The 25,435-nt window shown below is 41.8% G+C and overlaps 1 protein-coding gene across 1 annotated transcript in view; it reads right to left on the bottom strand.

Moving 5' to 3' along the window:
* Positions 1–493: 493 nt before the first annotated feature.
* The window catches only part of cdh5 (cadherin 5), a 48,833-nt gene continuing 23,891 nt past the window's right edge, over positions 494–25,435 (bottom strand). The window contains exons 12-15 of the mRNA XM_053874380.1: positions 13,256–13,386; positions 13,058–13,172; positions 6,755–6,887; positions 494–5,928 (exon numbers count right to left, since the gene is read on the bottom strand). Of these exons, the coding sequence (XP_053730355.1) occupies positions 5,544–5,928; positions 6,755–6,887; positions 13,058–13,172; positions 13,256–13,386 (764 nt within the window). The 3' untranslated portion in view covers positions 494–5,543. The remainder of the gene's footprint in view (positions 5,929–6,754; positions 6,888–13,057; positions 13,173–13,255; positions 13,387–25,435) is intronic.

Raw genomic sequence — 25,435 nt, 5'->3', positions numbered from 1 at the left:
TCACGACTAACATAGAATTTCCGCCATTGTTATGTCTATACTGCACGGTTTGTTCCATGTCCACAGTGCAGCAATACAGATAAAAAAGATGCAGGGCACATACAGACGGCTCTATCCGGATCCGTACGTAACATTAAACATAATGCTGCACCAACAGGAGCTACCTCCAGTGACGTCACAAAGGCTTATTTCCTATTCTTGCTTTGATTAACTTAGCACAAGATTTACACTTATTGAGCGCTGTAATTCAACAGAACCACCTATGAAGACGATAGAGATGATCATTTCGTCCTGCATATTCATGTGTTGTTCCTTAGGCGTGTTGCAGATACTTTTTTTGCATTTGTTTATTCACATTTGCTTATTCAGAAAAAAGTAACTCCTTCAGTAAAATGAATTTAGAATTTAACTAACATTTTTCTCAACTGAAATGTGTTAACCTCTTGACTTGTATAGACGAAAAGTGGAAAACAGAATAAAAATGACAAAAGCATTGATTTAAGTCTTTATTTGGATTCTACACTTACAAAAAAGTAATAAAAAGTAGTTGCTTTTCACAATAAAATCATTTAGAAAAACATTGTGTTGACCATCAAAAATGAATGACTTAGATTTTTTTTTAAGAATAAAGGCACATGATTCCCCTCACAACCCTTCACTGTATGTACATCAGTGTTTGATTCTCACGGTGATTTCACACCCGTGAAAGTGTGTGTATGTACAGGAGCACAATCGCACAGGTGACCACAACAGCACTGCCCTCTCCCACCACTTGGCTTCATTTATACATTAATAGAAAATGTACTGGTTTATTTTCACAGCAAACAGAAGACAATTCTCCTAACACAGTAATGAAAAAAAAAAAAACATAAACAGAGCGAGGCCAGAGGGGAAACATCAAATTCAATTTAGGCACATTTTTCTATTTACAAGTTTGCTTCTTACAGATAAACAAAATTGAGCCAGTAAATAAATGGCTGGAACAACATATGGCACTTAATGTTAGACAGATGTGGCAGTGAAGTCTTTTTTTTTTTTTTTTTTTTTTACACATAAATGTGTTTTTGTTTCGTAAGTGAACTTCAGGATGAGTGCTGGAGAAAATTGCAAAATGCACTCGAAAGAGACATAATGGAACACCTCCACCGAAGAGCTCAGTTTTAGCCCCAAAAAATTGATGAAAACATCCAAAGTGTTGTTGGAATTATTTTCTGATTAAGAGAATTGAATGAAAATGTGAAAGGAAACTCGACCAAGCGCAGGTTTCATAAAAGCCGACTGTGGTGGTTACTCAAGGTGAGTGAAAAAGAAGTGTGTGTGTGCTCCTTTGTTCATTTATTCGTGTGAAAAGACACAAATATTGTGTATCAAGTTTATCAAGTCGTGTCCTCGCCATCATGATTTGATTTGTTAAACACGATTCGCTCGACAACGCAGTGAGTCATAGCATCATTTAAAAAATTTAAATTAGTGATGTTATTTTTCAAAATAAACTTTAATGTTGTCTCCATGTTGATTTAAAATGTATTTTTCTATGTCTGCATTTGTGTGTATTAAACATCTGTTGCAAGCTGGTGCATGTAAATATGTAAATGTAAAGATGGTTTTCTGGCATTAAAATTTCCTTTTATTTATTTATGGGGAAATGTAGCATGGATTTAATTTCCAGCTTCCATCAAACCTTTCACATTTAAATGTCACATTTACAGTAAATGCTTAGTTTTATACTCGCGATGACATCATCACGTGTGTCACAAGCATTTTAAGACAGAGCATACAAAAGACATCTGTGCTTCACACTGTGTCTTCGTCATCTCTTTCTGTCTTTCCTTTAAACCTTTTCCTCGCTGAGAATGCTTCCCATGCCGACCAAACAGGAAGTCAGCGCAATGTGTCGGCTACCAGGAGAGATAAGACATGACAGGAAGGGGCGGGCCTCTTCGCCCCCCTCGCAGATTGACAGGAAGTTGATTCTACTGTTTAGTTTAGCTGATTAAAGTGGCGAGAGATACGACGGGGTCAGTTGGTGCAGTGAGTGCGAGGAGGTGGACCCAGCTGACGCGGACTGGACGGGAAGTTCTGACCAAGCTTCCGCCCATTGTTCCGAAAGTTTATAAAGTGGCATTTTAAACCGACCAATCAAAACAGAGCAAGCAGAGGAATGAATACAGAAACCAAGAGATCGAAATCAAGGAGCGTAACAGCTAGCTGTCATTGGCTGAATTTTCTTCTGCGAAAACGTCGGCACGTCTCTTCTGTTGTTCAGAATGTTTCACACAAACATGGGCTGTTAATGCAGCAAGAGCTTGAATTTTGGACGGCACTGGACAGCAGCCCGAAGGAAGTGAGGTTAAACCCATTAAAACCTTGTCTGCAGCACAATTTTGCTGCCAAACTATCTGCCGCTGCCACTTGGAGCTTCCTGAGTTGTCTGAATGACTTTTGTCGGAGTGGACCTCAGAGAATTTGGCTTTCATCTCAACAATAACTGTGATGATGGCTCCTGTCAAATAAAACCTGGGAACACGCTGTAATTCCGTCTGGGCGGCAGACGGGCAATTTCCTTTTCTGACTGTCAGTCTCTTCTCTCCCAGGAAAGAGGGACGGAATGACTCACTTAGAAAAATGACTCCACACACATATGAGAGTTTGTTGGAGGAAAACACAAACAGGAGGAATGTAATATTTAGTTTTCACCCGCAAACTTGGTTCCAAATCTTGACATTACTGATAAAAGCTGCTTCTTTGCATTTTTGCTCACATTATATTTAACTTATACTATAGGATGGGAAGTTAACATAACACATGATTGCCCACCAAGAAACCTTCTGAGCAATCTGCTTATTCAGATGATCAGGGTTTGCCTGTTCATTTAGCATGTTAACATATTGTTACAGTAAATGTGATAAGCACGGAGGCGCAATATGTGGTATAATGGAGCGTACCATTTGTGGTCGGAACAGGTAAGTTCCCATTTATGCCCACTGACGTCACCCAGTGTAACATTTCCCAGTTGGAACAGTAAAGTACAAATTTTGAATTTGTGAAATGTGAAATATGGCGAAAGAAACAGGGGTATTTTGCAAATTTGTGTTTCCTCTTGCAGGTTTCTTGTCTCAAACATATTTATCAGGAAGTTGCTTATATCCGTACAAGGAACTTGGAGAGCCAGCTCCCACTTCCCACTTCATAGGTACCTGGAACATGGGAATCACTAGCCAATGGTACATTTGTATTCCTATCATAATTAACCAATGTTCTTTTTGGGGGTCTTGAGATAATTTTTTCGCTTGTATTATAAAGGCTTGACAGAGGGAATTCAGTTGATACGATTAGAAAAAAAAACATTTTACTTCATAATTTTGTGGTAGTTTCTGGCAGTCAGGCTATGGCATGACTCACCGGGGAAAATGAGTCTATGAACTTTTGCGAAGAAGGGACTTCAGATTTTTATTTTATTTTAAATGTGTTCTGGGGATGTGTCCGCCCACCAAATCTTCCGATAAGAAATGCATCTCTGTATAGTGAAAGAATTAAAGCCGAAGAAAAGAGGAAACATCCCAAAATAACCTCCCGGTGATCAGAGGCTAATGAACGGTGAACATTGTCAGTCCTCATTACTATTTTCAAGAAAATGAACATTAGTGGCATCTCGCTCTGATCAAACACCAGAAAGCTCTTTGAGTTAAAGTTAAAATTAATATTTATGACTCCAAACTCTGATCAAAATAAAATCACCTTGCACTTGTCATGCAGGCGGCCCTGTTAACATACACACACACACATATATATATATATATATATATATATATATATATATATATATATATATATATATATGTCCTATAGGAGTCAGTGGAAAGCACTTGATCAAATCAGATTACTTACGTGAAGTCAAGCAACAGTCAAGCAACTTAAAAGCGACAAATACTTCCTGGTAGTGGCGGGCTGAATAAGCTACTTGATATTCTTGAGAATCATTTTCAGAGCTCACTAGGTGGCGTTCTTTGATTTAAAATTATTTGAAGGCTTGTTAAAATATTCCAGATTATGCAGTATAGAATGCCATCTAGTGGCCTGAGAAAATGTGGACACTGTGTCATGAAACCTCATCTACCCATTTTTAATTCCTGGTACTAAAAACATAGTGAAGCGTACTTGTGATCTCTCACGGCAGAATCAATGTAGCGACTGATCCAGTTCAGTTCTTGCATGGAAACTAAAGAGTATTTCCTCCTTGAACACGCTTGGATGAAATTGGTGCTAAAACTAAATTAGTTAAATAAGCTGTATCTAATGGATCCACAAATCAATGAGGTCTACATGGCATCTACGGCTTCTCGTGACCAGCAGAGTTCACTGGAAGGATTCATGACTCACAGGTCGATCGACAGAACCAGGTTAAACGAATGCACCGACCCGTATTTCTACTCGTTCATCACCTACGTGGTGCCAGAGGCACTTCCACAAAACCCAGGATGCTGGCGTCGCCACAGGCTTTCTCCAAGGCTGCTCTATAATCGGCACTCTTTCATGAGGAAAACTGATCTTACAATTCTGCATGTTCGACAGAGTATTCGCAGCATGTGATTCCGGATGTCTATAATTAGACTTCGGGGCAAACAGAATTATGGCGTCATGTTCGGATGGTAAATCTGGACGAAGTAATTTGTGGCTCAACTGGAAAAAAGAAACTTGAAGAAATGCATTCTAACCAAGTTCGTAGAGGATGATTTTAACTTTCATCGCGAGGTGCCGGCACTCAAAACAGATTCGGATCTTGAACATGGTGTCTCCTTTGTCCATGTTTCCACGCTAAAGAGACCTCATGATGAAGGTCTGTTGTCGAGCTCTGATATGCAAGATGCTGGTGACATACCTACAGAAAAGGCGTGTTTCATGTTTGAAGTAGATATTAACTGTGAAGGTTAAACAAGTCATAGTTAATGATGCGCTTATGAGGCTTCACGAAACAGTGTCTTAATTTGTGGAGCTTGGTAAATGGTGCTGTCAGTTTCAAACTGCTGTGAGGTTTCTCTCAGATAGTTGTTCAAAGCCAGAGCAGAGGGTGCCAAGTAGTGGCCTCTGGAAATGACCACACTGCTTCATGAGGCTTCATTAGCGTATTGCTAATGATGATGCCAAATGCTGGATCTCACGTGACAATCAAAATCAGACCTGCAGAATCAAGATGTAATTGATCACAAAATTTCTCTTCATTTGAGTCGATTTTGCATCCAAAATGGAGTTGAGCAGGAATCTTGATCTGAAGCGTCTCAAGAATAAAAACAGAAGTGTTCGGCGGCTGAAGGCTTTAAATGGACAAGATAGAAACAGCTAAAAGTTGTTGCTACACTGGATAAAAAAAGAGTGCAGTCATTCTGTGTTCAGAATTCAGACAAGTCTTCAGAGTTTTGATCGAAGCTCCTGGTCCCGTTCTAAAAATGACAAGCCACGCGTCGCCTTCATGTGTGTCACATGACTTTGGCAACGCAGGTGGTCATATGGCTGTTTTCAACCAGCGAAAAAAGCAGGTTTACGTGTCAGTACTGATGGTAGTACTCCGGCTCATCCACTCCATACATCTCAGCCAGAACCCTGAAGCGAGGTCCCCAGTCGTTGAGGAAGTCATAATCCAAGTTCGAGTCGGTGGAGGAGCTTTCCAGAGAGCTGAGGCTGCCAGCTAGGGATTCGGGTCCCTCGTAGCCGTAGATGTGCAGCGTGTCGTAGGGGTAGCCGTCTCTGTCATGGTCCGCCTCGTCCTTCTTCACCTCGATCATGGCAGCCATGTCGCCCTTGCCTGCCTGGGGTTGAGAGTGGTGGTGGGGCTTTTGCACGATGGCGTACAGAGATGGATGAGGGTGGTGGTCCGGGTGGCGGAGCAGAGAGCCGTCGTGACAGGCAGACGAGAGGATTGAGACGTCATAGCTGCAAGACAGACGGAACAAGTCAAGTTTCAGTAGAAATCACTCCAAATAAAAGACAATAAAACCTGACAAAATCATATCACAATAATGTTAAGAAATATACCCACATTAATGTTGAAAAGATCATCAGAATGTACTGAATAAAAAAGCACACCCATTTTTTGTAATGAAGTAGAAGATAGTTGGAACAAACACGTCAACAAAAAATGAGAAAGAAATGAAAAAGAAATCTCCTGACATAAATGAAATTATGATTGAAATATTGTAAAAGTTCAGAACACAACTTGTTTCTTTGAAGTAAAGAAGAAAAAAAACGAAAAAAGAAATGTTAGGTTATGTTAGCAGGAGGAAGAATCAACACACAAAAACAGGCAAAATGATATGAAAATAAGAATTCTGAGGGAAAAGAAAAACATTTAAAGTGTATTCAGCTTATTTCTAACTACCATTAAAACATAAAATGCACTGACGTTATAGAGTATGTTGCACTGAGTGATTGTAATGCACAGAGAAATCGCTGAACGTGTACGTTTCTCCACAAAGGACAATACAGCACCATATTTGCAAGAATAGAGAATGTTTAGGTGAATTGAAATTCCATCGTGACTGTCCTCTCTGCTGTATGAATTTCCATCATTTGGCTCCTGGACTGGCGTTCCGGACCATCAAAGCTCTTTGTCACACTTTCATGACTCACGTAGTTAATCTTAATTCAGGAAGATGTGAGGAAATGAAGTGTGGCTCGACAGAAAAGGCTGCTGATAAACTTCAGCTGCACATTTCAATTATAATCGCAGCTTCATTCTTGTGTCTTTTCATCTACTTACCCATTAGTATCCATCTCGCCTCCTCCCTCTTCGTCGTACGTGACCAGCTGCTCGTGAATCTCACCACTGTTCTTCATACTGGTCAGAGAATCCTTCTGGTAGCGTTTCTTCATCACAAACAGGATCACGATGACTGAAGGGACATCACAGGAAGGTGTTAAATATTGATTTTCCTTTTTGAAGCTGGCAGGGAAACTGACGTGAAAATGGTTTTGAACTGCTATACATATGGTAAAAACGGCCCATTTAACTTCATTCTGATGCAAGAAAACCACTAACTGCAATGCATTCCCCATCATTCTAATAATTTCTGTCGTTCTATAGTTTCTCAACAACATGTCAGATGTAAAAGGCTGAACTGTTCCTCTCCGCTGCACCATCTTTTCCATCTCTCTTGGGCAAATGTAGGAGCTTCATGCTTTAGTTTGAGTAGGAAGGCGGACCAGATGATCAAAGACTTCACTGTTCAGAGTATACTTTTACAACATGGATTTTGGGATAGATACCAGATTAATTAAGTTAGTGGGTGTGGTCAGCACACCTAGACGAACGCACTGTGAATGCAGGAGTTCTAGGGACTCAAAGAAGAAGGAGGCAACCATGGAGGTTCATGGATGTGACAAAGGTGGACTTGAAGAGGATAGATATGATGAAGGCGACAGATTCAAGTGAAGGAAGCTCACATGCAAAGGCAAACCCTGATGAGGACAGTGAAATTCAATTTTTTTTTCTTTGTAAATGAATCTTAATTCAAATTTATAAAAATCCCAGTTTGAAACCAGAATCTGGTAGACAGTAGTTGCCCTGCTATTGAGTTTGTGACTTGTCAGAGCATCACAAGTAAACAGTGAGCATCCACATCATCTGTGAATAATGAGAGCAGACGTAGATCATAGATAGCTGTCCAGTCGGCTCAGCTAAGCATTTGCTAGTGTCGCCAGGTGCTGAATGATCTCAGTGTGATTCCTCATGTCTGTGTTTAGCGGCTTGAAACACAAAGAAGTTACCAGCACATGTTGCTGTCTCTGTCCCAATCCAGTGCAGAATAAATAAACGGTCAAACGTTGGTATTGAGGACTCGATGGTGGCCATCATTAGCAAACTTGAGTTTGTTGCTTGACTTGTACTCATCTCAGACCAAAACAGAGAAACACAGTCCTATTTAGTGGAATTCGATTACATCTGTAGCCATTAACGCTGAGATGACCGTCGTCCCTTTATTACTGCACCAGTCTTGCCCTCACTGGCATGAAAACATGAAACAGCAGAGCAACATCTTTTCATTCCAGCATCATACTGGACCGACAGACTTTAAAAAAACGGGAGAAAACGAGGGCAGGAGAAAACCAAAACAGAATACGAAACGAGGGCAGGAAACGAGGAGAAAGTAGAACACTAACGAGGGAATGGGAGCACGACGGGGAAAATGAGCCGCGAATGGTTTAAGGTGTTGGTAAAGTTTCCCCCGAGCGAAAAAACCTCAAATGAATCTGCTCAGCCAAATACAAACAGACACAAACAGAGAGAGCGGGGGAGAGGAGAGGCAGGAAGAGAAGGATGATAAACAAGGAAAATGCAGGTGATGAGGGGAGCGAGGGCGCGCACACTGGCAGAAGAAGAGCACGTGAACAGGTGAGGAATAAGCACTGGAAGAGGGACTGCGGGGGGGAGTGCAATTCACAATAAACGAATGCATAATAAAATAAAGTGATATTAAGCTTTTCAAAGAGAAGCAATCATGTCTACTTTCTTTCTCAGAGAAAATCCCCAAAATGTTTTATGTTCGAGTGACGAATATCGAAGGGATCGTTTTTCAAAGATGAAAGTGTTGAATGTTAATGCCAGTTGAAAGAGGAAAAAAATATTAAAAAACACAGAGAAACAAACAAGAGGAAACATCATTTAAGGTTTCATGTCGAATGGATGTGCCATCACTTTGTTTCCCATTCATTGGTCAATGTTGTGCTCTGAGAAAGCTGCAATGGACTGGTTTACTTGAGCTTGGAATAAAATCACAATCCTGTCATTGAACTCTCCTTTTGGGGCTGTCACTACCCAGATGGCTGGTTGGAGACTAGACTTTCTAACTTTTTTCTAACAGTGGCGCAATAATAACCAGCCTGCCAAGTCACACCTGTCCTCTACATGTCCTTATTGACCTCTGCGAACCCAGTGGCTGCCCTCTCCCTTTACTTGCTGTCTCCAACTGTTAACATCCAACCTCTAGCATCTTCAGTGTGAGTCTCCCTTATGATGCTCATACGGTGTATTCCATGTACGGATCATTCCATACAGACAGAGCATTCTGTCGATGCTCTGTGTTCATTTCGTCCTTATTTCGGCATGTTTCCTCAAAGCTTAAGGATACAGGCCAAACAGAGCAGTACCACTGGAAACTGTGGGGGGGAATGTTGCTGTTACTATCCGATATGTAGCTCTAATGAGACATGAAGAAGACATAACAATGGCAATGAAATTCTCAGTCCTCCAGTGGTGATATATTTAATGGCCCCACCAACCACAGTCTACACCACTGCCTCCGTTTTCATCTCCTCTCTAAGAAGTACTTTGTTAATACTTCATCCACAGTCACCATATTAGTTTTGGAGTTTCACGACCCTGTGACACCTTTACTTGTAGTCACGCTTTGCTTCGTGTGGACGTTTGCCCGGACAAAATATCTGCCAATGTTATTTGTCATCCTTGCCCTCACTTGAGTTTCAAGGTGCAGATACTCACTCCTGCCGCTTCACACCCAGAAGTGAAGCACGTCTGTGCGTCAGTCACTGATGGATGGAGTGAACACAACCACATCATCTGCTAAAAGCAGTTCAGTGAACTGCAAAGCATCTTCCCCACCACTGCACCCCGAAATCCTTCCAACGCTCACCAAGATCAGGATCATGAGTGCATCTATTCTATTACAAAACAGACACCAATATTTTTCTATTGACGTTGGAGCCGTGTTGCCGTCGTGAATGAAGCAGAATTTAAATTATAGAGTGAGCTGCTTTGATGAAATTCAGTCTACAAGTACTTAAAAAAATAGTAAAGAGAGTTATAATTAATTTGCAGTCTTTGCTGAGCCAAGAGAGTGGGATAAGGACAAGGACGCCGGCGAAGGAAAATAGGGAAGAAATTCTCCATTCTGGAGTCAGGAAGGCTGTGAGGAAGGAAGGAGGCGTGTAGGAGTACAGTTGACTGTAGATGAGGTGGCGAGCTGCGGTCCCGATATGAACCTCCTCCTCTCTTCCCGTGGACGCGCAGCATTAGCCATGCCTTTTAGAGGAGGGCGAGCGGGACTAATTTAAGTTTGCATGGGAAACCAACAGATTAATCTTTTACAACACATGCTCTGCTGTTTAATAAGCTGGGCAGATATCAGACTTAGGGGGACACGAAGGGAAAGAAAGATTTTTTTTCTTCCTTCTTTGAAGAAAAACGACTGAGAAAAACGTCTTGTCGCGCGTCAAAAACCCTCTTCTGGTGAGAAAATGTGCCTGTGAACGGCTAAAATTGCTCTGGGTCCAGGCAGATAATGACAAGTGCATTAAATAGTTAATCTGGTCTGCGTTGGGGGGTGTTTGATAAAGAGAGAGACATAAAGGAGAATAGACAGAGACAGAGAGGCCCAGAGGGAAAGAGAAAGAGGGAGAAAAAGAAAAGTGAGCGGGTAAAAGCTGAGATAGTGAAGGAGTGTATTAATAGTTAATAGGTTAAATGTTTGGCGCCGTTTGATAAGCAGACGGCACCTAAAGAGCTGATAAACTCTCCTCATTACTACTCCTTTTCTTCAGCTACTTTTCCCACAATTCTCCATCTTCAACCTCCTTCTGTCTTTTCCGTCACTCGCTCCATCCGTCAAGCTCTGGTCTCTTAGTCTATATCTCAATGAAAGTTTCCAGTCGGTGCTCTACCTCCCACCTTTTGCTTTCACTTCACTCCTTGTCGTCCATCTATCTCTGACATCCCTCTCTCGAGCAGCATGACGGGTCCCTCCCCCCGTCTGCCCTCCTCCCCCCCAAACCCTTGAAAAACTAAAGGAGCAGGGGGTGAAGGTATCAAAGAGAATACTGAGCTCACGACTGCAGGGCTTTATTTCCACATCCGACGCTGCATTATTCATAAAACCAATAGCACCGAGAGCGGATGAGTTCCCTCTAAAATGTGAAACCTTATTTATCACAAAGCAAGGACACTTGTGCGCATAAACTCTGGCTTCTCAGTGATTGATTTTAAATGTCCACAGGTTCGTCTTTTACCAGTTCTTTTCAAATAACGTAAAATATGTTTTTAACTTCTTCATTTGTGATCGCAGTATGTTTTCCTACATGAATACAGGCTAGATGTTTAGAGAGGGAGGTGGATGCGAAAGGTTCATTCAGGACAGTCATGACACACTATCCTCTCTCTTCATCTCAATTTCAACCTGGTTAACATCAGAAGACAGAGGACTGTCTTACTGTAGAACATTACACGCTCATGTCAGAAATGAGATGTGATTTCCACACTCCATCTAAGAGCTCCTCCACTCCAGCGTGGTATTGTGTTTTAGCTGTCAACAAATGGCTCAGTTGAATGTCTTTAACTGCAAAAAACTAAATAAAAAAAAAAGAAAACCGCTTCTCTCTTCTAAACCTGATGAACAACCAACTCATTATTATGGCTGCTTGTATCATGTACTATTGAAACTGCAAAAAGAGCCCTGTCTTCTGGCTCAGCTCACCATTCAATCATGGTAAATGACTTTGTAATTTCCTCATGAGAGGGAAGGATTTGTCCTCTACTTATTCCTGAAAATTGTCACCTCTGATAGGGCAGATTCATGCTGTACCTTCAGCTTCAGGGAAGTCCGACTTCTGACTGGGAAAGCACCTCTATCCTGCTCTCCCCCAACACTGTCTCACAATTTGTCATAGATTATCCAGGATAATACTCATTTAGTTCCACTGTATTTCTCCTCTGATTCTTGTGTCTACCCACTTCAGGTCGCCCACGTCTAAAATTACATTGGCCTTTTCTTTTTTTAACTAACCACAAAAAAAAACCCACCAACCTCCACCATTTACCCCAATAATATGTTCCATTTTTATGGATTTGTCAATGCTTGTTTTATCTATGGAATTGAATATGTTGTGAAAAGTCAAAGCTATCATTGATAGCAATAAGCTCCGTGAGACAATAGGTGTCAGTTGTGCTGCAGAGCATGCATGCAGCACCCATGCAGTAAACTGCACAAACAAACACAAATATCTAACATGTTGGCCATGCTAAACAAACTGGGCTTTAACATAAAATCAGATGCTTGTAATGTTGTGAACAAAAAAGACGTGGATTTGCACCCCTGTTCACTGAGGATGTAGAGAATAAAAATTGCAGCACAAATGCATTTATATTGTTGACAAAACAGTGACAGCAGTGTTGCGCTGTCGTTGTAAAAATAAATAAATAAATAAAACAGCAGGGTCTTCAGTGAAAACACTTGATATTTGGACTGTCTAGTCTTTCCTGTTTTTGTGTCATTTAACCAATGTTAATAAAATTCCTCACATAACATGGTGGCTAGTATTCAGATTTGAACCCTCGCTCCTGTGCTTCTTTCGGGTTTGCAGATTGTCGACACGTCAACATTGTGGTCCACTCGAGGGGCAACCATCCATGATTCATGCGCTGAATATTGAAGTTTGTTTTGAATACATCTGTGTTTGTGCGCCGCCGCATCTGCGTTACGGTGCACTTCACCATCTGTCAGCGCGGCTTCAGCGTTAGATGTGATCTCAGGTGCAACTCTCTTGAACCGCACTTGACGACTTCAAAGAGCAGGTTTAGTTTCCGGTTCTCAGATGCACTTGAGAGGGAACCTTTGCCTCAGACTTCTTGTTTCTCTGTACATGGTGTCATTTAAAATTGAAATATGGGGAGACGCTTTTCGTGCACATTAATAAGTCAACGTGCGTTTGAGAGTTAATTGGGTAAATCTGTGGGCTTTTGGATGATGGGAGGAAATTTGAGAGCCGGGAAGAAACCGCTGAAAGGTGCCTCATGTAAAACTTAAATAAAGAAATGCCTTGAAATTGACTATATCCCTGACAGGTTCACTAACTTCCATTCTATAGAAGAGCAGTGTGATTAAATCAGGTGGTGCAGGTGTCAAATTCGAGGACCGGGGGCCAAAATCAGCACACCAAGCCATTTTGTGTGGTCTGTGAGATCTTTAAATCATGGCGATGTCACAGTCTATTAAGGTTGTCTCCTGCCACACTTCTTCTGTTCGTGAGTGAAATATTTTTGACAAGCTCTTACCCAGTATGGTGACGATGCAGAGGAGAATAGCCACCAAGACATGGACACTCACTCCAATCTTCCGAGGAAGAGCCTTGCATCGAGTGGGAATCCTCCGGGAGTCACACTGACACAGCTGTAATCAAGACACAACATCAATCACCCTTTTTATTTAACTACAGTCTTGAATCGGAGTCAAACACAGTTGCCCTCGCAGACCTTGAACACCACTCTGGTGACGCTGGTCTGCAGTGGTCGGCCGCCGTCACTGATGCTGACGTCCAGGCTGTAATCCCTGGGGTCATCCAGGCTGAACGGACCCTGCGCCACCACGATGTCTGCGGAGTTGTCTAGACAAGGACACGGAGACGGAGCGGCGTTAAGCGCAGTTACGAGACAGACATTTATTCAGAATGAGAGTTTGAAATCACATCAACCAAATGGGGCAATTACAAACTGATCAAATTTCCGCTCTATACATCTGTATATTACATCTGCAACAGCTTGTGACTTCTGTTAGCATGGCAATAAAACTCATCACACTTCAGGCAGTGGCTCAGGAATTATATATCACAGCTTGATCACACCAAGCAATGAGGCTGATTTGTTGCTATTGTATTAAAAGAATGGCCACATTAATGACCACAGCCATGACAAAGATCCACCTGCAGCGCTTCATCATTTCATCAGCAAGAAAAGAGGAACTATTTCAGTGTTTTTGTTGGAGCAAATTAGAGCGTTGCAGTTATTTTCTATCACCACTGAGCTTTTATTTTGAAACAGGAAAATGTTGCTGTAAGTTATGAGTTAGTGTTGACCAAGCCAACAGCTATTTTTCGGATTTCTCTTTCTCTTTAGGAAGCTATTTTTATTCTGATAATAGATCATGAAAAAGACTGAAAGACAGAATCGAAATCACACGACTGGCCAGCATGGTCATTTAATGAGGACCATGACCGCTTCCATTACATACAGGTCACTTAAAGGGCCCCAGTTTCAGGGGTCTTTTCGCACCTTGGTTGTATGTAAAATACATTTCTAAGTTGGGATATTTTCGCAGTCATGACTTCACAATAGTGCCGCCAGAATCTCCATGCTGAAAGTAACCTCTAGGAATTAAAAACAAGATTTACAGTCTTAATTCCGATATTATTTGGTAAATACAGATGTTGATCAAGGCGGACCATCGTGACCTTTGAGATCCACACCTTCTTGAAAACCCTAATATATATCTCTCCCGAGATTCTTTCCTGAAACATGCGTGGGCAAATCAATGTGCTGAACAATTTATTCTGAGTTTGGCTTTTCCGGAGTGTTGCAACAGTTCACCTAAGTGTTTGTTTGGTTGGGACAATCCATCCCAGCAGGAACACAGTGGAACAAAGAGAAATACAAAAACAGAAGTGTTTCTTGGTCCAACAATATGCTCATTAATCAGAACCCCACGAGACACGTTTCCTGCCAGAGAAAGAAGAGACCTTTTCCACAGCGTTCCCACCAGCAGAGGAATTCCAAAGCACACAATCACAGGAAAGACTCTTAAACACAACTGAACGGTCTGTAGGGCTGTCTCTGTCTGTATCTTTGCGAGTTTTGGATGCTGATGAGTGTCTTTCTGACTGAGAGCTGGTCTCTGACCAAGTACACACCTCATACTGTAGTTTAACTATCACACCCTAATTCTATAAAATCATGGTGGGCGTCTGTTAAGGGCTTTGTCTTTGCAGAAAATTGGATATTATCAAAACTTAAAGAAATAGAACCGCAGAATGACTTGAGATGAATGAGAGTTGCCAGTATCAGAATTATTTGTTACCGTGGTAGGAAATAGCATTTATTATCTCAGAAAATGACTTTTTTATTTATGGCTGCAGATAAAAATGCCTGATTTGCTGCAGATAAAAAAAGTGTGGTTTAAATTGTGATCATTTATAGATCTGGAACAATGTGACAGGAATTAAGGACCTTTGTAATTGAGCTTGCAAAAAACTTTTGTCCCTAAAAGAAAAGCTCCAGACGGCCAAGACTGCAATGAGTATGCAAAAAGCAATGTTTTGTTACGGTGCTCTGCACAAGGGCAGAGACTCACCGGCCTTTGGATGGGCAGCGTCTGAGAGGTAAAGGTGGGGAATATTTGTGTGTGGCTGGAGTTGTTCAGTGGCTCATTAATACAGCCAATTAAAAGGCTAACTTCTGATATGTTCCACAGGGTCGGGAGGTAGAGCGTCAGATTTCGTGTGGAGAGAGATGGATCTCATAGTCAGCCTTTGTTTACGTCCATCCCGTACAGTGTTTGTGTGATGACGCTCTGCACTAGTGGGTCCCGCTTTTAAGTTCCGTCTGTTCTACAGTTCAGTTATCGGAATTTGGACGTTTATGAATGGATTCAGAATCCTTCACGTCCGAATCGCAACCACTTGAGGGCAAATGCGAGCGTCACACATGACTTCATGTCCACGAGGAGGGAGGGAATATGATGCCACACATGCCGTGTTTAGCGGTGGACGAAAGGACACTAAAGTGAACATGAAGTGAGTGAACATCGCCATTTCGTTGAGGGCCTGAATAAGAATAAATACATCTTAATTTACCCATTGACCGACTGAAGTCAACAAACACAACATCCAGAAGGCTTCATTTCTGTGGGCAGCCAAAAGGAATGGCATGTTCGCTCATAGGAAAACATCTGTATGCACTGCAAATTCACTTCAAGAAGCTCGGTCTCAGCTTTTCATTATAAGCAGTAGTGCCATCCTTTACATTACAAAACAAAGATTCAGCAGACAGATAATAAGCAGAAGCAGAGTTTTAATAGAAAAGAAGATACGGTGCGACATAATGAGCTGTTTACCAATAAAAGGAAGGTTAGACACAAAGTTGTAGTAATTGCTTCCCTCTTGTCACCTTGTCTGGTGCAAACAGCCAAACATCTGCCAAATAAATCTCCAAAATCTCCCGGACCTCCTTGCAGCAGCTTCATTTTTCCGACAGTCGTAAACATGTAATTGATGGAATTAATGAGGGACCTGTTGGATTTTAGTCTCAAGGACTTGGCCCACCTCAATCAAACGGGGCCATAATGAATGTCATTCATCACACCTGTGTTTACTCTGCAGTGACGAGCCCAAATTAACGGATTGCGGGGGAAAAAGGTGATGGGAGCAATTAATTTGTCTGCAGCGAGGCATGTTTTTAAGCGACCAATCGATTGATCCCTCAAAGACGCTGTTAACCTGAAAGAGGAGTGTGACAAAGACGGCATCCATCCCTGTGCCAGTTATTTTTGTTCTGTCGGCCCTTCACTCCAGGCTGCACGTGCACACACAATGGCGCCACGCTACTCTATGGGTGGAACGAAGAAATCACAGGCCACAGTGTGTGCTTTTAGTGAATTGAATGTCATGTCCGCAACTACTCTATCACATACCACTTCATTTGCATTCATCATGTGTGTGTGTTCATGACTCCACCAAGTCCCTGGAACCGGTGAAGCAAAGCATTGGCTCCAGTATGGGCTGCTTGTGGACCGTCACGATGAACGGACTCGCTGTCACTGTCTCACCACATGAATAAACATCTTCATCAGAGGATGAATATTCCTCATCAGAATTTGAGCCAGTCAAATTCGCCCTCTTTTACGCGGCTACTTTGTCATCACAGTCTCCCATGACCGATGGGCATTTTTCAAAAATCAATTTACTCCATTGTTTGACAGAAACACGCCAACAAATGTAATGCAGATTAAAGTTACAGCTGCCTGCCACCTGCTTGTCTAGATTAATAACTGTAACTTGGCTTGTTTTAATGCAGCGATGCTGCCTTAAACGTCGGCGCTGATGGGTGAAGACAGGCGTCACCCAACTGTTCCAGAAAGGGCTGCAGTGAGAGGTGCTTTTCGTTCAAACCAAACAAGCATGCACTGTTTCACCAATCAGGTGTCAGCTGAGACAAGCAGCAGCTGACAATTATTGATCACAAATAACCTGGTTGGTGAAGCTGCATGTGCTTCATTGGTTGGAACAAAAACGTGCACCCACTGTGGCCCTTTCTCGAAGAGTATATATGAGATACAAGAGTACAAACGCATTACTGGTATATCACAACCTTTTTCTGTAAGGAGTAATCTAACCCGTTACTATTTCAAACAAAGTAATCAAATTATGACAGTCACCACGTGTTACTATTGTTGCCATTATTGGGAAGCAAAATATTACCATTCGCTTTCTACAACTGCATCTTTGGACATGACGTCATGTGCGGGATACACCAGTCACGGTTGCAACATGCAGGCAGCTCACGTGTCAAGCTGCCGGCTACATGGCAGTAAAAAACAGAGGTGAGAGGAGAGAGATGCACGTATCTACCTGAAAATACAGCAACTACTTTGAATTAGTGTCTGCTATAGATGACAGTATTAACCCTGCAAGGTCCACCAACGCGCAGAAATCACCGGTTAAAGAGAGCGAAAGGAAGTAGCCTCACAAATGTGTCGAAAATGCCGACTCAAAAAACTATGTACCAGTTTTTTTTTAATCCTCTTGATCGGTCAAGTTAAACAACACTTTTTTTTTTTTTTTTGGTGCAGGAAGAAACCGAGGTGCTGATGTGATGTACTGATGTTGCATTTTCTCTCCAAAGTCAGAAATATAATGATCCTCCGGCGCGACGGAGCATAGAGGCGAGTAACAGCAGCCACTGAACACACTGAGACGTACTAAACTTTTGCCTGGCAGTTAAAAAAAAAGCTAAAAAGTAAAATAATAATAAAAATAATGGGACATTCCCTATATTTTATTATATAAATACCTCACTTTCTATTGTTTTCCATACTTGTTGCTTTTTGCGTGTGATTTCCGAGCCAAAGTGTTAAAGTGTGTCAAAGTAAAACATTGACTGTATCTTCATATAACTGAGATTGTGCTAAAAAAAAGAAAAGAAAATGACCCCAAACATGGAAATACGCTGGACCCACAAGAACTCCAACCTCAAAATTGACATAAAAGATATTGTTTAGGAAATGAGAGCTGTAGTCAGCTGCCAAACGTAACTTGACAAGTAACTTGTAATCTAACTTAGTTACTTTTAAATTCAAGTAATCAGTAAAGTAACTCAGTTACGTCTTGAGGGAGTAATCAGTGTTGATCAATAATCTGTCAATATATCAGTTAGAGAACAAGACATCATCTTTGGGTATGGATCTGTTGGCAAATTTCGGCAGTGTTTAAAAAAGAGAAAAACCTTGCTGACATTGCCACTAGTTGTGAGAAACATGGAGTACTCGTTTGTAAAGTCTTTTTTATTTTTTGTACAGATATATGAGTGCCAAGCGAGAGCCAGTGATAATGGCTGTGCAAAGAAAAAAAATAATTTCTTCTTTGTCTTTTGGCATTTTTCATCAGGAGTTGCCACAGCAACTCAGCTTCCACCACCTTGATCACGCAGGCACTTTGTCTCTGCTTTCACCTATCCTCCTCATGTCTTTATCTCACCCAGGAAGCTCAATGGTTGTCCTCCTGTCCTTATTTTTTCCAAAGCTTCCATGCTTGTCCCTTGTCTCTCCTCTTCGCACGTTCAATTCAGTGTACCATTGCAATGTCAACATTTTCTTCACCTGCATTTTCGGTAAATGTTAGCCATCGTTTGAGCCTGGAAGCTCCACCAGATGTTTAGAATGACTTACTGGTAACCTCAGGCCATCACCGACGCCAAACAGTGTCCCCTCTCAAGCTAACAGAATAATTAAACAGAGACTATTATCTATTATCTTCCACCAGAGATGCATCTCTCCTCCAAGTGCCTCATTCTCTCTTTCTTTGTCGGGTGCACTGCTCAGGGCCAACCAGCAATGAGAGGGGCGACGCATCGCTGTTTAATTCATTGTTTTTTTGCTTCAGGAAATTTGGGATCTCCATATTTGGGTGGTGATTGTTTAGTGAAAATGCCATGACCAGTCGTCCTTTTTTGGCACGTCATGTGACTGTCAAGAAATCGCTTCCAAACCAGGGGGCCGAGTTTCAGTCTGATCAAGAGCAAGAGAGAAAACACTCCTCAGACTTTACACTTTTTAAACTGTTCTTTTTGTCTCCAAACAACTTTGCTTGGGGAGACTACTGTAAATGCGGCCAGTTGCGCTTCTCAAATAGCCACCAAAATGAAAGTCTAAAGTATGCTACCCTAAGGATGTTCCGATGAACTTGTCTTCCATTTTGCTTTTTGTTGATTAATTTTTCCATTCTGCATACATCACCGTAAAGTCAGAGAGACTTATCGCCAGAGCTCAGACTTGTCAACATCGGCATTGATGTGACAAATGTTGCCAGAAATATGTTACTGAAATGCGTTAAAGCTATATCCCCAAGTGTCGTATTCCCATAGTGTAGTGCAACAGTTAGCATGTAATTGTGCCTTGACACTGATATTCCTCATGTGCCATAAATTCCGGACTATAAAACGCTACTTTTTTCGCACGGTCTGAACCATCCCTCTTATGTATGAACAAAATCTTGCTGTGAGTGGCTTATATTCCAGTGAGCCCTATAGAAATTACGGCAAATAAGTCAGTTTTGTCGCATATAGGTGTTACCCCACCAAGACAGTTTTTCAATAGCTCATCATGTGTCTCAATATTATTTTGCCCAAGAAATCTAAAAGCCATTAGTTTCAGTTTCAGGACGTAAAACCTTTGAACTGCCTCATACTTGATACTTGATAAAGCTATATGGGTGACAGTGACCTTAGATCAGGTTTCATCTGCACCGTCACTTACACAAGTAAAGCGTGCATAGGAGGACATGGAGCAGCCCTAACAGCATAAATAAAAGATGAAAACACTGTCTCTCCTTCCTTTATTGCTCCCCCGGTCTACTTGCCGACTGTGTCCCCGTGTCCCCTCTATGTATCCTTCATTCACATTCCATTACTCCTGCTCTCTTTATCGCCCTCATCATCTCCATTCTTTGCAGTGTCTGCGTGGTATTAGCCGCCTCAAAACACACACACTCATCATTTTACGGATCTGAGCTTGGGTCCGGCGAGTGTCAGGATTCTCCACCGGACGCGGTAATGAAACCGTGGTTGTTTTAAAGATGTGGGACTGGTTAAATATTTTAGGATCCTTCACTTTGCAGCTCTTGTTGCACGAAGATTTGGGTGGTAAGTGGTCTGAAGGGCTGTCAGACGGATTTTAAGGGCCATATGTGCATGGGAGCAGAGGTCCAAACTGACAAGCTGCACTCTTCAAACAACCGTCTCATCTCATCTTCTCTGCTCTTCCTCCACTGTTTCTCTGAGACTCTTCACTCCAACATTTGTTTTACTCCCTCTCGCTCCGTCTGCCATCTTCATTTCCTCTTCTTTCTTGTTACTCGGCTGCTCATTTCTTTACTCACTTCACCTCATCCTTCCTCTATTTCCTCCATTTCTATCTTTCCGCATGTCTGCACTTACATTTCCGAACACTTTTTTTCAGCTCACGACAGACCTGGGCAACATCTGGCCCTTGCCGACACTGACTCTCATGAGGAGCTCGGTCGGATATTAAAGGCTCCATTTCACTCCTTCAAAGGAATTTCTCTTGATAGCTCTTATAAGGAGTTTCCACCATTTTTACTACCCTTGCATAAAATATTAATGGTTATGGTGCTTACCAGTGGTGAGGGTATCTAGCTAGCTAATATTTGCCTCAGGTGATGATGTGTACTACATACCCGAATAATATTTTTTTCACCAAGAAAAGATATAAACGGAAAGCAACATCTAATACTCATATCGTTGTACAGACGGTGTCCCCTGCTTTGACCCATGAAGCAAAAAATTCAGAAGTCGTTGTGGGTGGAGCACATGACCAAGAACACATCTGGGGACATTTCTGTGACCTATTTAGTAAATTAGGAGGTAATACAGTTAACTGAGAGATTGTCAAGTCGCTAAACATTTTGCTTGAATATTTTAAACCCATCTACATGAGTCATGACAAAATGTACTAATGTGAAGTTGTTATGAACCATGACTCATCCCCATCCCCTATCGTCATGCAGGCTACATAACTCCGTGACTGTCTTCATGTCGGACTAAGTGGCTCAGTCAAGCTCTGGTCCAACTATCAAGCGTATGTGAACACGGCCCATGTTTGGCTCATGTTGTTAGGGGCCTGCACAACAAAGTACACACTAGCACTTCAACTATATATGCTTTTGATAAACATCATTAACACAGCTACTAGCTGATTTGCTCTGCTGTTAGCAATAATGATAAGGGCTCGAATCTCACAGAGTGTGGTCCCTTACTCAAGATCCTTGGCACCATTTGCTGATCTGTTGTGAGCTGTTTTGGACTGAAGTGTTGGTGAAATTGCATGCACCATGTTCGAACATCGGGAGGCTCACAAGTGTACTTGGTACCAAAGCTCCATAGGTCGTAAGTCAATGATCGATTTTGTTTTCCTATCATCTGACTTGAGGCTGTACGTTCTGGACACACACTGATGAGGGGGACAGATCTGTCAACTGATCACCATCTGGTGGTGAGTTGGCTTAGATGGCAGGGGAAACCTCTCGACCGACCAGGTAAACCCAAACGAGCTGCTGCTTTGGCTGTTGCTAAGGCTAAACAGCGGAGAATCCAAGGAAGAAGACTTTCAGTCTGCGCCAAGGAAAATGGTCAAGCATCTCAGAAGGGGGAGACATATCCAAGGAGTTTACAGTAAGGATGGAATCCTGTTGACTTCAACTGAAGAGGATATTGGCCGTTGGAAAGAGCACTTGGAGGAACTCCTTTATCTGGACAGTCCAGCCTGTGTAAGGGAGACAGGGCTGGATGATGATGGCCAGTCTTGGGAGGTCTTGGATGTTCACGCCTCTTCAACATTGCGTGGATGTCTGGGTCAGTAGTAGAGTGGCAGACTGGGGTGGTGGTTCCCCTATTTAAAAAAAAATGGGTGTGCTCCAACAACACGGGAATCACACTCCTTAGCCCTTGTGGAAGTGGGGGTTGGTCTCCACCAGGGTTGTGCTTTGTCTCCAATCCTGTTTTTGGTTTACTATGACAGGATTTCGGGGCACAAATCCTCGGTGGGGAGTGTATACGCTGAGGTGGCGTGAGGATCCAGTCACTGCTATCTACAGATTTGATGATTTGGTTCTCATGGCTTTATTGCAGTGCAACCTTCAACTATTGCTGGATCGGTTTGCATCTGAGTGAAACGGCTGGGATGAGGATCAACACCTCTAAGTCTGATGTCATGGTTCTAAACCAGAAAAGGATGGATTGCTCTCTTTGGGTGAGGAATGAGTTCCTGCCTCAAGTGGAGAAGTCTAAGTCTCTTGGGGTCTTGTTCTCGAGTGGGGGAGTAATGGAGTTGGAGATTGGTCGGCGAATCAGCACAGCAGGGGTGGTATTGCTCTATCACTCCATTGTGTGTAAGAGAGAGCTGACCCAAAGGGCCCTCACCTATGGTTGTGAGCTTCGGGTCATGAGTGAAACAACGAGATCCCGGATACAACCGGTTGAAATGAGTTTTCTCTGATGGGTGATGGGTGTCTCCCTTAGGGATATGGTGATGAGTTCTGTTACTCGGGAGAAAGTTGGAGTAAAGCTGCTACTTTAGCGCGATGACAGGAGTCAGTTGAGGTGGTTCGGGCATCTCATGAGGATACCAAGGGCTCAACCCAGGACCAGGTGGAGGGATTATATCTCTTCACTGGCCAGGGAGTGTCTCGAGATCCAGTCCGAGCTGGTGGATGTTGCCCAGGAGAAGGGCATTTGGTGCAACTTTCTGAATCTGCTGGCCCCGCGAACCAGCAACAGATAAGCCGGGTCAGGTAGAATGGATGCATTGATGGATGAAATGAATTGCATGTATAATTTTAATTTATGAAGTAATGTGTGCCTATATCTTAAAGCCAACAGTTGCGTGACCATACGGAGTGCAACAGTTTTACACAGTAGATTTCAAATCTATGAGACAAAGCCATTTATCTGAAACTAAGTTGTGAAAAGTCACACCTTCATATTTTTATTGCGTGTATATTTGTACTCTGACTGGGTCGATGAGTTTCCTGAAGGAAAGACCAGCGATATTTCGTCCTCTGGCCTCTTGCACTTCAGCAGCTCTTCAATTCTCTTTGATTCCAGTCATCTGCCTTTTGTTTCTTTCAGCTTTTGCTGTTTGTTTATCCTTTTTTATATCCCCCTTTTTACATTTGACTGTTTTCCATTTGAACTTGGTCTTATTTTAATATTCTGCATCTCCCTTAATCCCCATCTCTTCCCCTGCTCTGCCTTTCATCTTTTCTTCCCGCTCTGCCTCATCTGTCTTTCCTTTTGCTATCCTCCGTCTTCCTTTCTCCTGGAAGATCGGTTCAACATGTCACCCCCTCCAGGCGCTGGGGTAGAGGAAATGGATGAGGCAAGTTCATGCCTTCAAAAAAGGAAAAAAAAAATGTTTATCTATCTCGATGTGCGTTTCAGGTTTTGGGAAAATTAAATAGTAGCACTTCACCTAAATCTTTCATGCGACTACCTCAGGCTTTTCATCTGTTCACACTTCTAATATTTGACTTCCTGAGGCTTTTAAGTATTACACAGCCGTGCAATGATCGAAAATGATGAAAGCTGTTGTGTCGTGTTGTGGCCTTAGTTGAATGACCCACATATAGGATTCAGAAATCTGATGTAACGCTACATCAACAGTTGCACAAATACCAGTGTTGGGCCTGATGAAAATATCTCAGTTGAGCTTCCTTGCTTTCCAAAGTCACATATTTGACTTGTTTTGGGGAACGGCAGCAACAGTCGAGATAAGAGGAAAACTAATTCAGTGGGCTGCAGGGGAAGATGCAACGTTTTTATTCAGTTCAGTTTACTCTCTGGCTGTCCTGCTGTAGCTGTGACGTCACTACGATCCTGAGGAACCAGCTCTGTGACTAAGTTTAGTTTGGGATACAAAGGTATCAAACGGCAGTTTGCAATTTTACTATAGAGAGAAAAAATTTTAATCAACGAAAAAAAGAGAACAATTAGAACATATTAGAATGCTGAAAAGTATAAAAAAGCAAATGTGTCAGACTTTATACATTTATATGATGTTGAATTTCAATTGTGGAAAATGTTTAGATTAACTTAATTCACGCTGAAATTTTTTTTGGATACAATTTAAGCATTACAAAAAATTTTGTGATTTTCGATGTCGATCCATCCGTACTCCTCACCCTATCTGTAAGGGTTTGAAGTGCTGTCACTGATTTTCAATGTATTTATTTATTTTATTTTAAGTTGAATGAAGATAAACAATGTAAAAAAAAATGAACTGTTTTTATAAGGAAAAAAAAACCTTTGTTGGGTCTATATTGTCTGTATAAAATGTTCACTGGGAAAAGGCCAAATTTCTTTACTTTTTCAAAACATTTTTCTGATCATTGATAACATTGGTGAAAGCACAACGAGCAAAAAATGTTACTATGAAGTACTTTAATTTATTTTAATTTAAACCTTAGGTGTAGTGAAAAAAAACCTACACAATTCATTTGAATAAGTAAATAAAAATACATAAATAAAAAGTTTTGAGGATGAGGATAAATTGAAACATAGACATGGATTATATTGTGATCTTACGCTCTAGAATGGCTCTAAATGTTAATGAAAGAAGAATCCACAACGTATAATAATAAAGAATATTTGAGGATGAGAGCACATTTTCACACGTTCAGTTTTGTAGAAGGTCAAATAAAGTTGGCAAGTGTGGCCCACGACTCTGCTTTCTCAAGGTTTGGTGGGGTGCTAAGCTCAGGTTTCTTCAGCAGACTAAAATCTCAAATATGCAAAGGATGCAATTGTGAATATGACTCAACCGTACCCTGTTAAAAATTTAAAGATAGACGATATCATCTCAGGTTTTGGGATTCCATAGGCTCACTGATGGTTTTTGGCATCACAAGCAGACACTTTCCTCTTTGTCTGGAATGTGGTTGCGCTCTTCAACCCTTTAAATCTGCTCACAGAGTCCTTGTCATTCACTCCATCACCTCCAGTCGTTGACCCAGATGACTCAGCATCTCCACGCAGGTAACCTCTCAGCACTTTTTAATAGCACCCCCAATAAAGTTTCATGAATAAATCACGCAGTGAAGGTTTGTCGAGGTCCGCAGAGGACATGTACCATCAACCGTCTTTACTTAGATCAATTTAAAGTAAACAGTGAGTCATCTGCAAGACCAACATGCGACTGGCTCTCATTAGTTTCAATATTTGCTGTTGTGCTCTCCAGACAGCACTCTAGTGCCAGACAGGCTTTCTCTAAATCCCCCATCTGGTTGGAAGGAACCTAAGTGAGATTTGAGATGATCAAAAATAATTTCAACTCTCAGCAACAAAGCGGCATCTCAAACGGAGTTGTGGCTGTTG

The sequence above is a fragment of the Synchiropus splendidus genome, chromosome 9 (assembly GCF_027744825.2).
Source record: "Synchiropus splendidus isolate RoL2022-P1 chromosome 9, RoL_Sspl_1.0, whole genome shotgun sequence".
Taxonomy (NCBI): Eukaryota; Metazoa; Chordata; class Actinopteri; order Syngnathiformes; family Callionymidae; genus Synchiropus; species Synchiropus splendidus.
This window is presented reverse-complemented; position numbering and strand designations above follow the sequence as displayed.